This window comes from Labeo rohita, chromosome 3 (genome assembly GCF_022985175.1).
Source record: "Labeo rohita strain BAU-BD-2019 chromosome 3, IGBB_LRoh.1.0, whole genome shotgun sequence".
NCBI classification, from domain to species: domain Eukaryota; kingdom Metazoa; phylum Chordata; class Actinopteri; order Cypriniformes; family Cyprinidae; genus Labeo; species Labeo rohita.
This window is the reverse complement of record NC_066871.1, coordinates 54,072,299-54,087,505: the sequence shown is the minus strand read 5'-3', so window position 1 is coordinate 54,087,505 and position 15,207 is coordinate 54,072,299. Positions and strand designations below refer to the sequence as shown.

At 39.2% G+C, this 15,207-nt stretch overlaps 1 protein-coding gene across 1 annotated transcript in view; it reads left to right on the top strand.

The window, feature by feature from the left end:
- Positions 1 to 476: 476 nt before the first annotated feature.
- LOC127162791 (uncharacterized) overlaps positions 477 to 15,207 on the top strand; it is a gene marked incomplete at its 5' end in the record, with an annotated part of 236,588 nt that continues 221,857 nt past the window's right edge. The window contains 4 exons of the mRNA XM_051105635.1: positions 477 to 504; positions 7,974 to 8,324; positions 8,416 to 8,769; positions 13,980 to 14,333. Of these exons, the coding sequence (XP_050961592.1) occupies positions 477 to 504; positions 7,974 to 8,324; positions 8,416 to 8,769; positions 13,980 to 14,333 (1,087 nt within the window). The remainder of the gene's footprint in view (positions 505 to 7,973; positions 8,325 to 8,415; positions 8,770 to 13,979; positions 14,334 to 15,207) is intronic.

Here is a 15,207-nt window from a genome sequence, read left to right as displayed (position 1 = left end):
AAGACGCTTTAAATTGATCAAAATTAAGGATAAAGACATTTCTAATGTTGCAAAAGATTTCTATTTCAGATAAATGCTGTTCTTCTGAACTTTCTATTAATCAAAGAAACCTGAAAAAAAATTCTACTGAGCTGTTTTCAACATAATAATAATAATAATAATAATTGTTTTTTTGAGCAGTAAAACAGAATATTAGAATGTAAAATTAAAAATGCAGCTTTGAAATCCCAGGAATAAATTACACCAAATTATACATTTCCAGACTCAAATCATCACTGTAGACAATTCAGACCACATTTCATAGTGAAAAACAAGTGATTAAGTTAATTACTGGAATAATCTAAACATCTACATAAAACAAGGATTTAAAAGGTGACCAAATAAAGAAAACAATAAGACAGCTATAAATAAGGATAACAAAAGAAAAGTATATAAAAAAAAAACATGACACCTCTTCTAATAATATCTCACATTGCTGGACACGGAGTGTGTGGAGCTGTTTGAGTGAGTTACAAACTTTTCCTTTCCGCGTTGCTTCTTTTGAATATTACTGTGAGTTAAAGGAGAAGGTGTTATAGTGGGGATTTTTGTCAGCTTTTGCTGATAAAGATGGGCTCAAATTCTGATGGTTTTTCTTGTTTGTCTGCTCGCCATGCGTGCAAGTGCATACCGGCAGATGACTCAATTTCCATTGAGAATGTTTTGGTCGCTATTAGCCGGGAGATAGGCGCACAAAATGTGATGTCTGCTTCAAGAATGAATAAAGCAATTGTCGTGTTTTTGAAGGAAATTGAAATGGTTAATCAGTTGGTAGAGAGTGGCTTGACTGTCCAAAATGTGTTCGTGCCAATCCTACCTCTGTCTAATCTTTCGAAAAAAGTGATGTTGTCAAACGTTCCTCCGTTTATTTCTGATAAAGCGCTGGAGTCTATTTTAGCTCGTTATGGTAAACTGGTTGGGCCGATTAAAATGATTCCTTTGGGACTAAAAACCCCAGAGTTGAAACATGTCATGTCTTTTAGACGCCAGGCTCTGATGATATTAAGTGCTGAATTTGAAACACTTGAGGTGTCTGTTAAATTGACGGTGCTAGGTAAGGACTATACGATCTTTATTAGCACTGAGAGCATGAAATGCTTTATTTGTGGAAAGCACGGACATATTAAAACAAGTTGTCCTGTGGTTAAGGAGGCTCAAAGCGCAAAGAGCGTTCCACAGTCTAATTCAGTACGTGAAAGCGCTGCTGCTGATTTGAACGCGGAAACTTCTGCGTCTACTGAAATGAGTGTACAGTTGCGTCAAGGTGATAGTGTTGAGAATACAGAAATAGATGCGAAAATGCCTGACGATAGACAGAGTGGAATGAATGAACCTATTGAGACTGTTGAAGAACCGAAACAATCTGGAGAACAAGATGGGCTTAAAGTGAGTGATGCCTTGGATGAGGTACAGGCATCAAGCAGTAATATGTCTCAAGTTGATGCTGATCTGTTGGTTGAAAATGCAGGATCACAGGTTAATGACAGCGATCTAGATAGTGTGTGTTCAGATTTAATCACTGATGACACGGTTGATTTGAGTTCTCAGGAAAGCATTGTTGGGAGATCAAAAAAGCCTCGGTATTATACCGTGGAACAGCTTGATGACTTCTTAAATGCTACAAAAAATCAGAGAAAACCAAAGATTGAGATGTTTTTTCCTGATTTAAGGCTTTTTATTGATTCTTCCGTAATTGCCATGAAGAAAGCAACACTTGAGGAATTAGATCAGCCTAAGCGTTATCGCTTAAAGAAGTTTGTAAGTGCTGTTAGAAAAAGAGTAAAGAAAAGTTCTTAAAGACCTATTATGTATTGGAAAATGCATCTACTTTGGGATCTATGTATTTTCTCTTTTTTCATTCTGATGATATCCTTTAACATCGGATCTTTAAATATAAATGGATGTAGGGATGTACGGAAAAGAGCAAGTTTATTTAAGTTTTTACAACTTAAAAAAGCAGATGTAATTTTATTACAGGAGACTCATACTGATGCTTGTAATGAGATAGATTGGATAAATGAATGGGAGGGCAGCATCAGTCTTAGTCATGGTACAAATCTGAGTGCTGGTGTTGCTTTTTTATTTTCAAAGCGTGTGAAAGATAACCCAGTTTTCTTAGAAATAGTACCTGGGCGTCTCCTTCGAGCCGATATAATAATAGATAATAATAGCTTTTCTTTTTATAACATCTATGCTCCTAATATAGGAAGTGAGCGTGGTGTCTTTTTTCTAAAACTTTCTGAAGAATTATCGAAGTGTTCAAATGATAAGATTGTTGTGATAGGTGGGGATTTTAATTGTACTGTGAATTATAATCTCGATAGGAACCATGAGGAACCTCATTTTGGTTCAGTAGATGTTTTTAAATCTTTAATTAATAGACATAATCTTGTGGATATATGGAGAGATGCTTATCCTCATGTTAAACAGTACACTTGGTTGAAGATTAATTCAAATAATGTGACTGCTGCAAGATTAGATCGTTTTTACACTGAGGTTTGTAATAAAGGAAGGTTTTTTAGTAGTTGTATCTCTCCTACATCTATGTCAGATCATCATTATATTTCTATGTCTATGTCTATTTTGTCACCTAAATCCTATAAGTCACACTGGCACTTTAATAATACATTGCTTCAAGATCACATCTTTGTGCACTCCTTTGATCTTTTCTGGAAGGCTTGGAGAGAGGAGAGAGGTAGTTATATATCTCTAAGTCAATGGTGGGATCTGGGAAAAGTGCAGATAAAGGCTTTTTGTCAACAATACACAACAAATAACATTGAGAACTTAAAGGTGAAGATGAAAATGATAGAGCAAGCAATTCTTCAACAAAGCCTTCATAATCAAGGAGGTGGTGATGTCATTAGAGAGAACAAGAATCTTTTGAAGGAGTTATTGGAAGAACAAAAGAAAGAGACTTTTGTTAGAACAAGATATGTGAAGTGTAATGAAATGGATGCTCCAACTGCTTTTTTTTTTGGACTGGAGAAAAAATCAAAAGGAGCAGAAATTTTTTCACAGATTAAAACTTCCTGATGGCAAAGAAATAACTAATCAACAAGAAATCATTACTTCTGCTATTTCTTTTTATGAGAAACTCTATCAGTCTGAGGCTTGTGATGAAGCAGCGGTTGAAGAACTTCTTCTAGATCTTCCACAGATATCTAAAGAAGAAAAGATGGAATTGGAGAGTTTCTTGACTTTTTCTGAACTATCGGATGCTGTACAAGAGTTAAATAGTGGAAAATCTTCAGGCGTGGATGGCCTTTCTGCTGAGTTCTTCAAAAGCTTTTGGAATGTGATCGGACGTGACTTGTATGATGTTTTTCTGGAGTCCTTTAATCAAGGTGTTTTACCGTTAAGCTGTCGAAGAGCAGTATTGACATTAATCCCCAAGAAAGGCGACCTTGGCCTTTTAAAGAATTGGCGTCCTGTGTCGTTGCTGTGTACTGATTTTAAAATACTGTCAAAAGCTATAACCAATAGATTGAAGAAATGTATGGCAACTATAATTCATGAGGATCAGTCATACTGTATCCCTAAACGGACAATTTTTGACAATTTATTTTTGTTAAGAGACATCTTTGCAGTTGCCAAAAAACATCAAATTGACATTGGACTCTTATCGTTAGATCAAGAGAAAGCCTTTGACAGAGTGGACCATTTCTATCTGCTAAGGACTTTAAAGGCCTTTGGTTTTGGATCACAATTTGTCTCTTGTATTAAGCTGCTTTATAGTGAAACATCAAGTATGCTTAAGATCAATGGTTGTTTAACTCGACCTTTTGCAGTAACAAGAGGAATACGCCAAGGATGCCCTCTCTCTGGACTTTTATATTCAATTTCTATTGAGCCTTTGTTGGCACATTTAAGGAAACGACTACATGGACTTTGTATTCCTGGTTTTCCCGAGATCCCACCTGTGAAACTCACAGCTTATGCTGATGATATAACTGTGTTTATAAGAAACAATGATGATATGGCTGCTTTGACCTCTAGTTTGAAAATTTTTCAAAAAGCTGCTTCTTCTAGAATTAATTGGGACAAGTGTACATCTCTTCTGCTGGGCGAGTGGAGGAATACGGATCCTCCTCAACTCCCACAACAGTGTGAATGGATTAAAGATGGATTTAAAGTGCTTGGGGTGTATTTAGGATCTGATATTTATATGAAGAAGAATTGGGAGGGTTTAGTTGATAAAATTGTTGGAAAACTACAAAAGTGGAGATGGATCCTCCCACAGCTATCTTTTAGAGGGAGATGTTTAATTGTTAATAATTTAGCAGCCTCAATGTTGTGGCACAGATTTACAGTGTTGAATCCCCCTGAAGAGTTACTGATTGTTATTCAAAAAGCCTTTGTTAAATTCTTTTGGGATGGGTATCATTGGCTTCCTCCTGGAGTTTTGTATCTCCCAGTTGTAGAAGGAGGACAAGGACTTATAAATCTGGAGGCAAGAGTTAAAACAATGAGGCTTCAAACATTACAAAAGATGCTTTATTCTTCAGATAAAATACCCTGGATTGCATTAGGTTTGTCTGTTTTACAAAGTGTTGTAGGAATTGGATTAGCTAAGCAATTGTTCTTAATTGAAAAATCTTATGTCTTCAAAATGAGTGTTTCTTCCAACTTTTATGTATCTGTATTGAAAGCCTGGCAAATGTTTAAGAAATCTAGAGATGATAATGAATATTTTGGTGTTTTAGAACCACTGTTTTTTAATCCTCTCTTTAAAATGAATTCTTCTATTTCGAGTTCGGTGATTGGTAGGTTTTTAAAAACAGGAATAGCTACTGTAAAAGATTTGATTGATTTTTCAAAACATCAGTGGTTTACAGCTAAATCAATAGCTGATAAAGTTGGATTTAGATCAGAAAGATATGTTGAAGGGATAATTAGGGATTTAAGAAAATCTTTTTCTGAATCTTTCTTAGCTTATGTCAATGATTTTATTGAGAATGGTGAAAGATCTGTGACTTTTCCGGATCTTAGAGTTAACATTTTTTTCAATTTGGATGAAGATCTGGATAATACTTTATTGAAAGGTTTTGATGATGTATTGTTTCACAATGTTGGTAAAAAGATTTTGTATTGTATGTGTGTGAAATTCCTGTTCTACACTCAACTGAATAGACGCCCTGATACTAAATGGAGAGAATATTTATCAATTTCTTCAGAAATAACTCCATCATGGAGGTGTTTGTATAAGTCCCCCTATTCCTAAGAGGTCTGGGGACCTCCAATGGAGGGTACTTCATTGTGCTGTGGCAACAAATAGTTTTGTGTCCAAATTTAACAGGATGGTTTTACCTGTATGCCCTTTTTGTAATATTATTGATACTGTTTTTCATCTTTTTTGTGATTGTTCAAGATTAATTCCTTTATTTGAATTGTTGGATAAAATATTCACCAAACTTGGTTTTATGTTTACAAAAAATATGTTTATTTTAGGTGTTAGGTATAAGAAGGAATGGAAAGCACAGTGTACACTCGGTAATTTTTAGTGGGACAAGCAAAGCTGGTTATTTTAAAGTCTCATACATGTAAGAATGATGGACAAAATGCTGATTTGCTTGGAATGTTCAAATCTTTAGTAGAGAGTCGGGTGGCTGTGGAATATGCATACTGTAAATTAACAAATAACTTGCTCTTTTTTGATGTGAGGTGGGGTGTGAAAAATGCTCTGGTGTTGTGTATCCCTTCTAGACACAACCGACGAAATGCAAAATATAAATAATCATGCGATTATATATCTGAAAAGAGTGAAAAAAAAAGATTGTAAAGTAAATAGTCTTCCGTACATTTACTTAAGTGTAAAAAAAAAAAAAAGTTTTGATTGGCACAGATCAGCTTCCACAACCAAATCTCTATCTTGCAACACTATTTCAATTTAGAGAGAAACTCGTATTCTCAGATCTTCATTTTCTCAGAATGATGTGCAGTTTCAGATTACTTTATTATTTTTTTATATTATTTACATATTTATTTATATATATATATATATATATATATATATATATATACACACACACACACACACACACACACACACACACACACACACACACACACACACATCAAATCAAATCACCTTTATTTATATTCCACCTTTAACAATCCAGAATTGTGACAAGGCAGCTGTACAGTATTAAATAGGAAATAGTACATCAGTAATGCCAAGGGCAGGGCTGGCCCTGGCCAATTTGCTGCCCTAGGCAAGATTTTACCTGGTGCCCCTTGCTTTACAGCCCAATCCACCAATAATACATTTTCTTATTAAAAAAAAAAAAAGCTGATGATGATAGTGAAATGGTAACACTTACAATGAGGTACCATTTGTTAACATTAGTGATTGTATTAACTAACTTAAACTAACAGTATTTATTATTTTTGTTAATGTTAGTTATTGAAAATTAACCTTATTTTAAATTGTTTCCAGTGAAACTATAAAATATAGGTGCTGCCTAAGTCACATTATAAATGAAACACAAACAGCTAGAATAATTACATCTGGTGTTTCAGCACAAAACTGTATTCATGTAAACACTTCTCCAGCATACAGTAACGTTACCGTTTAATCTTCCAAATAAATTTTAAAAGTGTTCGACTTCCAGTAGATGGCAGCAATGTTTTACTAAACTAGCCCTTGCTAACAGTATCACCTCCAATTTAACTGAGAAACGTACATCTTTAAAGTGAATTTTACATAAAATGTTGCTATTTTAATAAGCCCAGTTATATACAAATATTAGTAAATTAGCCAATTCCATTAGCCAAATACCACAGATCCCCAAATACTACTAGCGTAAAAATATTATTAAAATGTGTTATCATGCGACACGAAAAATGACACGATTATGTTACAAAGTCCAGGATCTCTGGTACTCCACTGTTATTACCCCATTTTAAACTTTTAGACTAGGCCAACATGAAGTTTGTTCACAAACTTTTACCTCATGTAGTTTATTTATATGATCATCATTCATTACATCATATTACCTCTGTCTTTGTCCCGGTTTTCCTCTTCTTCTCTTCTTTTTTTTCTTCCCTATGCACCAGAGGGCTTCAGTCTTTTTGACATGCTGATAATTTATTAGTGAAGTGAACATCTATCACAATATATGTGGAAGTGCGGCTGTGCGGGGGAAGATTGATCATGCGTCGAACCGAATAGTTATGTTTTCTGTCGGATAATCGCTTTTTTGTAATATTTTAAATTGACAGCATTGAAGTAGTATTGGTAAAAACAAACAAACAAACAAAAAAACAGTTCACTCATTTTGGCGCCCCTAGGGATCAGCGGCCCTGGCCAAGGGCAACAGTAAACACTCAATTTCCAGGTAAAGGTAGTTAATCAAATACAATAAAATACAATATTGTGTGAAGATAAAGTGTCTACAAATATAATATTAGAACTTAATTTAATAATCATAGGGATTTGTATCTTCGAAGACACATTTGTGCAGCAGTTGATTTAAAACCATTTAGGACTGAATCTTTATATACATTTTACATCTAAAAGAACAATGTTTGCGGTAGTGGATGAGATAAACACAAAGAAACATCAGATTTTTACCTTTCCTCTATCATCATAGATTAATGTAAAACAAATGGTCAAATTATGAAATCTTAAATCTAAGTCTAAAAAAAAAAAAAAAAACTTTTTACATGTTAACCAAGAATAAATATTGTGATGCCATAAGAGTGCAGCAAATGTAACCAAAATCATGAGGTTGTCAGTGACCCTGTGTGAGTAAACACCCTAAATATCTAGAAACCAAAAACAACATTTGGGGTCGTGCCCTAGTGATATCCCTGAATGCACCTACTGTACATTATCTTTTTAATGTCAGTTATAATGCTATGTGTTAGTATGAATCCATTTATGCTTGGAGAAACTTTAAAATAATCTTTCTTTCATTTCTCTGTCTCAGGTTTGATTGTAAAAGGTCCCTCTGGTCCTCTGGTTGCTCCTCTGGGATCTTCAGTGGTTTTGCCCTGTTCTGTTGATGAACTTTTATCAGTGGAGGGTCTGGAGGTGGAATGGAGAAGAACAGACTCAGACACTTTAGTTCATCTGTTTCAAGATGGTGAGACTCAAACAGGGGTCCAGCAGGAGGATTATCAGGATAGAGCTCATTTCTTCACTGAGGAGATTCAACGTGGAAACTTCTCCCTCCGTCTGGACGATCTGAGATCTGAAGATGAGGGACGATACACATGTACAGTTTACATTCAGCAAGAGTCTGGGGAGACTGTGGTTGAAATTAAAGTTGATGGTGTTGGTGAGTATTGAACACATGAGTTTCTTCATTTTCACTATGATTTTACAGAAACTCATTACTGAATGTATATTTACACTGTTTGTTCTTTCAGAGCGTTTGAGAGTATCAGGATCGAGTCGCTCCATATCTGCATATGTGGGTGAAGACGTCACTCTGAGCTGCTCTGTAGATTCTCACATCACACCTGAAGACTTGGAAGTTTCATGGAAGAAAACAGATGAAGATGAAGATATTGTGGTTCTGCTCTACCAAAACAATGAGGCTTTTCCAGAGGCATCAGTTGAGCGATACAGAGACAGAGTTGAGTTCTTCACTGCTGAAATCCCCAAAGGAAACTTCTCTCTCAGACTGAAGAGTGTCAGAACTGAGGATAAAGGAGTTTACATGTGTAAGGTGTCTGCTGGAGGACTTTCAGCCAATACAACTGTAGAACTGGAGAGACTGGGTGAGTCCAAAAAAAAAAAAAAAAAAAAAAAAAAAAGTGTAATTTAGTTATTTATTTACATCCAGTTGCATATTAATATTACACATTTTACAGCAAAGTGATTTTGATTCATTCCAATGAATACAATCTACAATTGTCGACAACCAACAATTCCTCTGAGATCAAATGACCTCACCAGCAGCAGAACACAATTAATAGGAGCACACAGTTTAGGTCAGTGATCTTCATGAGACCCAATAGCTGTCACACTCACACACACACACACACACACACAAGGGGATGGAGGAGACGAGAGATGAGTGGCAATCCAATCCAATAGTTTATTTACAAAAGTCTTATTTAAAAGACAAAGCATAAAGTAATAAGAAACATTCTTAACTGCATGCTCTCGTAAACAGGAGATGCACAAAAGTCCAAAGGATGAGCCACGCCACACAGTCCGTATGCAAACAGGAAGGATTGTAGAAATCAGCATGTGAACGGTAGACCAGACAATGAGCAAATGACTGAGAGTCCTACTTATAGGGCGTGGCTCAACGAGGAACAGGTGAAGGCAGTTAGAATTTGGGTGAAGATGATCAAGTGGGCGGTGCTACTGGAGGTGTGTCAGATGAGGGTGGCTGAGGTGAATGCCTGACACTACCCCCTCCTCCAGGGGTGGCTTCCGACGCCCTTACACGACGCCGAGGGCGACCTCAACCGCGAGGGGCTGGGCGATCCGGATGGTCCCAATGAAAGTCTGACATCAACGTAGGATCGAGTAGATCCTCTCTAGGGACCCAGGATTGCTCCTCAGGTCCGTACCCCTCCCAGTCAACGAGATATTCCAGATGGCCACTTCGACGCCGCAAGTTCAGGATCTCATGGACCATATAGATGGAGGGTGGTTCCAGGATCTCCAGAGGAGGGGGTTCCACTTCAGCTCCCGGTGTTTCTGTGACAGAGGGATAGAAGGGTTTTAGCAGTGATGCGTAAAATGTGGGGTGGATGCGATACCTGGGCGGGAGCTGAAGTTGGAATGGGACATCGTTGATGCGTCTCAGGATCTTACACGGACCAATGTAGCAGGGGCTTGTGACAGGGTTGTCCCCTGCTGATTCCCAGGATGGTAATCAGGAGCAGGTCTTCTTCTGATGTCAGCAAATCTCTTGTGTTGTCGCACGGCCCGTTGGAGATGGTGATGAGCTGAGTCCCACACTCTCTCTCTCGAAACCAGTGGTCAACAGCTGGAACATTAGAGGGTTTCTCCGTCCAGGGAAACAGCGGAGGCTGATACCAGAGTACGCACTGAAATAGTGTTAAGCCGGTGGTATCTTGGCGCAGGGAGTTCTGTGCGTACTTGGCCCACGGGAGGAACCTGCTCCAGCTGTGTTGGTCCTCGTGACCGTATGCCCGGAGGTAACGTCCGAGCTCCTGGATCTTTCTGTCTGGCCGTTCATCTGTGGATGATATTCAGAAGACAAGTTAACAGAAACACCAAGCAATTTGAAGAATGCTTTCCATACGTGAGAGATAAATTGAGGTCCCGGTCCGACACGATCCCCTCTGGCAAGCCGAAGTGACGGAATAGGTGTTGGAACAGAATCTCAGCCGTCTCCATCGCAGTGGGTAGACCCGTGAGAGGGAAAACTTGCACATTTTAGAGAAATGATCCACCATTACTAGGATGCAGGTGTTACCTTCAGCTGCAGGGGGATCGGTCACAAAGTCCACTCCAATGTGGGACCAGGGCCTCTGTGGAATGCGTAGCGGAACCAGTTTGCCTGTGGGAAGTTGACGAGGAGATGTAGACATAGCACAGACAGAGCAACTCTGGACGTACCTGATGGTATCCCAGCGCATACTGGGCCACCAGTATCAAGATTGTAAGATCGAGAGGGTCCGTTGGCTGCCGGGGTGTCCAGAGCCCAGAGACCGATGAGCTGCGCCCAGAAGGCTTTTACGTAGGGCAAGGGGAAGAAAGATTTTGCCTTCTGGGCTTTCCGGCGAAGAGAGTGGCGAGAGAGTGGGCCTCCTGGAGAGTGGCGCTGTGGATGTTGTCATCGATCTCCCATACGATGGGGCTGACGATCAGGTTGGAGGGGAGGATGGGTTCAGGTTTGACTGATTGATTGTTGGAGTATAATCGTGACAAGGCGTCAGCAGAAATGTTCTTGGAACCAGGTCTACAAATGATCTTGAAGTTGAACAGTGTGAAAAACGGTGCCCATCTGGCTTGTCTGGGGTTTAGTCTCTTGGCCTCCCGGATGTACTTCAGGTTCTTATGGTCTGTGATGATGGTGAAAGGATGTTTGGAACCCTCCAACCAATGCACCACTCTTCCAGGGCTAATTTGATGGCCAGAAGTTCTCTACTTCCCACGTCGTAATTTTGCTCCGCCGGTGACAGCTTTCGGGAGTAGCACAGGGATGGAGTGGAGGATCACAGACCGCTTGGGACAGTACCGCACCCGCTCCGGTGGTGGACGCATCAGTCTCTACCATGAAGGGACGTTCAGGATCTGGATGGTGTAGCAAAGGTGTGGTACTGAAGATCTTCTTGAGCTGAAGAAAGCCTTCGTGGGCAGAGGGGTTTCAGCATAGTGTCTTGGGTTTACCCCTCAGGAGGGAAGTTAGCGGAGCCGTGATGGAACTATAGTCCTTGATGAACCGTCAGTAGAAGTTGGCAAATCCTAGGAAACGTATTTCTTTAACTGTGAGTGGTTGTGGCCATTCTTGTATGATGGAGACCTTCCCCTGATCCATCTGCACACCCTCGGCCGAGATGATGTAACCCAGGAACTGTACAGATGGACGATGGAACTCGCATTTTTCCAACTTGAGGTAGAGACTGTGATCGCAGAGCTTGGAGAGGACCTGCTGGATGTGCTGGCAATGTTCGGCCAATTCTGGGAGTAGATCAAAATATCATCAATGTAGACAATCACAAACCGATGGAGGAACTCCCAGAACGCCTCGTTAATAAACGTTTGAAAGATGGATGGGCTGATGGAGAGGCTGTACGGCATGACCCGATATTCATAGTGGCCGGTAGGTGTCACAAATACAGTCTTCCATTCGTCTCCCGCACGAATAGGCAAAGGCCGTTAAGAAGTCTTCGGTTACGTTCCATACGGGAAAGGCTTGTGGAAGCAATTTGCATCGGTTCTGGAACTGGGGCACAAGCAACCACAGAGGCGGGCTGAGGAGCAATAAAGGATGGCTGGCTAGGTTCTGGGCAACACGAGTGGTTCTCTATAGAAAAGCCTCTAATCCAATACTGTCGTCATACAAGGCCATTGCTGCTTGGATGTCGGGATTGAGGCCTTGCCTGTAGGCCCCAAGCAGCGCCTTTTCATTCCATCCGCTAGCCGCCACTAGCGTACAGAAATGGAGAGTGTTTTCAGTCACAGCAGTCTTGCCTTGTTCTAGTCGGAAGAGCTGATCTGAGGTGGAAAGTTGTCCGGTGGTTGTGCTGAAAACTTTGGAAAAAATGGTTAGTAAATTGTTCATAGGAATGGATGATTGGTTTGTCAGCGTTCCATATTGGTTTCGCCCATTGTAGGGCCTTACCGATGAGTGGTGAAATGAGAAAGGCGACCTTAGCGTCCTCAGAAGTAAACAGTTGTGGTTGCATCTTGATGAACAGATTAATTTGTAGGAGAAAACCGCTACACTCAGACATAGCGGGCATGGCCATGGGAGATCCTGAGACTGATGGCGGCGCAGGTGGAGTTTGAATTGCCGCCTTCAAGGCATTCACCAACTCGGCGAGGGGATTTGTGGCGGCAAGTGTTTCGGTGCTCATGTTGTTCTGTTTAGCGGTCTGGTCTTCTGTCGCACACACACACACACACAAGGGGACAAAGGAGACGAGAGATGAGTGGCAATCCAATACTTTATTCACAAAAGACTTATTTAAAAGACAAAGCATGTAATAAGAGTAATAAAGAATGTTCTTAACTGAATGCTCTTGTAAACAGGAGATGCACAAAAGTCCAAGAGTCCTATTTATAGGGCATGGCTCAACGAGGAACAGGTGAAGGCAGTTAGAATTTGGGTGAAGATGATCGAGTGGGTCAGATGAGGGTGGTTGAGGTGAATGCCTGACAATAGCCACATACTGTCTTTATTTAAAGTCACCCACAAAGCACTCTGCAATCCCTTATTTCATTTCTTTTTTCATAATACTTAGCAAGAAACACATTTTTTCACTCATAAAACACCTAAAAAATACCAACAACAGGCAGCATTACACAATATCTTTGTCTGTATAATTTATTTACAAAATGAAGAAGAAGCTTCTTCTCAACACTGATGCCCTGTGGCTCAGGACCCACTCTTGCTGAGGCAATGCAGAAACTAAGATTGTTAAACTGAGCTGGCAGAAGAGTTTGAGAAAGGTCTCAATCTTGCTCACTCTTCAGTCACTGATACAAATGAGCTGCTGGATCTGGAAGTGTTATCTTTGACATCATCTGATCCAGCAGACAGTGCTTTTAGCAGTCAGCTCAGGAGAGCAGGAGATGGCAGAGGAAGTCAAAGAGATTGTTGAGCTCTCCTGGACTGCCTGCCCAGCATACCAGGAGCTGCTGGAGGTTATGGCCTGTGCTACAGAGAGATTAGATCACCTTTCAAAGCACAAGAGACATGAGATCACTTGTGGTAGGATAGATGAGTTAACCTAGCAGTTAATTCCACATTCAAAATACACTAAAACTACCAAAACCCTTCACTCATGTCTCAAATCAAACCATTCTTCCAAAACACTAGCAAAGGTTTTCACCCAACAAACGTAGTTCATCACTTATAAAACACAGACCTAAAAAATACTAGCAACAGGTAGCATTATACAGAGTTTTCTTTTGTAAATTGTCTTTAAAAAACAAGAATATAATACAGTTGTCAGTAGTGTGTTGTGTTTCGGCCTCTAGAGGTCCTCACTGCACCTTCACGTCTCTCTCTCACAACTTGTAATGCAGCAGATTGCTGTCTTATTGTTTTGAACTTTAAAAAAAGCATACAATGCATCAGCTGTGGTTGATCTAGATGTTTTGATAATAAATATAATTTTTTAAAGCTTTAGAATAGATGTCAGTCTGGTGAGACTGTGGTTGAAATAAAAGTTAATGATGTTGGTGAGTATTGAACACATGAGTTCCTTCTTTTATTTTACTATGATTTTACAGAAACTAATTAATGAATGTATATTTACACTGTTTGTTCTTTCAGAGCGTTTGCGGGTATCAGGATCGAGTCGCTCCATATCTGCATATGTGAGTGAAGACATCACTCTGAGCTGCTCTGTAAACTCTCACATCCCATCTAAAAACCTGGAAGTTTCATGGATGAAAACAGATGAAGATGAAGATATTGTGGTTCTGCTCTACCAAAACAATGAGACTTCACCAGAGGCATCAGATGAGCGATACAGAGACAGAGTTGAGTTCTTCACTGCTGAAATCCCCAAAGGAAACTTCTCTCTTAGACTAAAAAGTGTCAGAACTAAGGATAAAGGAGTTTACATGTGTGAGGTGTCTGCTGGAGGACTTTCAGCCAATACAACTGTAGAACTGGAGAGACTGGGTGAGTCACAGATTAATTATGCACGTGTCATACTTTGTAAAATGAAACTTTTAATGGCTGCAGCATCATGCCGTGTCAAATCAACTAAATTTGGTAAAAACATGGCACCATCATTATTTTATTTTCACACAGAAGATTGGTCGGTCTGTTGCCTTTTAGTGAAATTGTTAGCAATTATTGCATTGTATGCCAGTGAAAAATTAGGTAAAAATAAAACAAAACAAAACAAAACAAAACAGACAAAAAAAATCCCTCCAAAGTTGCACTCAAGAAGTATTAAATATATCCTAATGTCTTTTTAGATTTTAATTCTTAAACTCTTCTTTTGGTATCTTTATTTTTAAATGCTGTGGAAGAGAGTTCTGTTTTTCACTCCCCCACCTACATTTGCTGCAGGTACTGTGAATTGAACCTATGGCCTTTGGGTAATAAGTCTCCTAATAAGCATTAGGCCACATATGTTCCTTTTAGAGAGAAACAGATGAAAAGCAAATAATGTTAAAAACTCAAAATGTAGCTTGTTCCCTTTTATCAAAACTGCAATTGGATAGGACATACCAGTCTCAGAGGCAAAAATACACCGACTTGTCAAGTTGAGGAGCATTAACTTAATCTCACAAGTCTATTCATAAGATTTTATGTTTGAATATGGTTTAGGACAATTTGGAAAGTGAATTTTGTTTATTTTCAGTGCTACATGTTTGAAGCAAGATTTATGGCTTCATGCCTGTCATTTCCTGTGATTCAGATTTATTCTTATGATGTGAACATTTGACAAAACATCACAAAATCAATAGAAGTGGTATTTAAATGACAATATACTGGGAACAATACTGCACAATACTGTGTCTCTTTGTTGAGTAACTGATGTCTG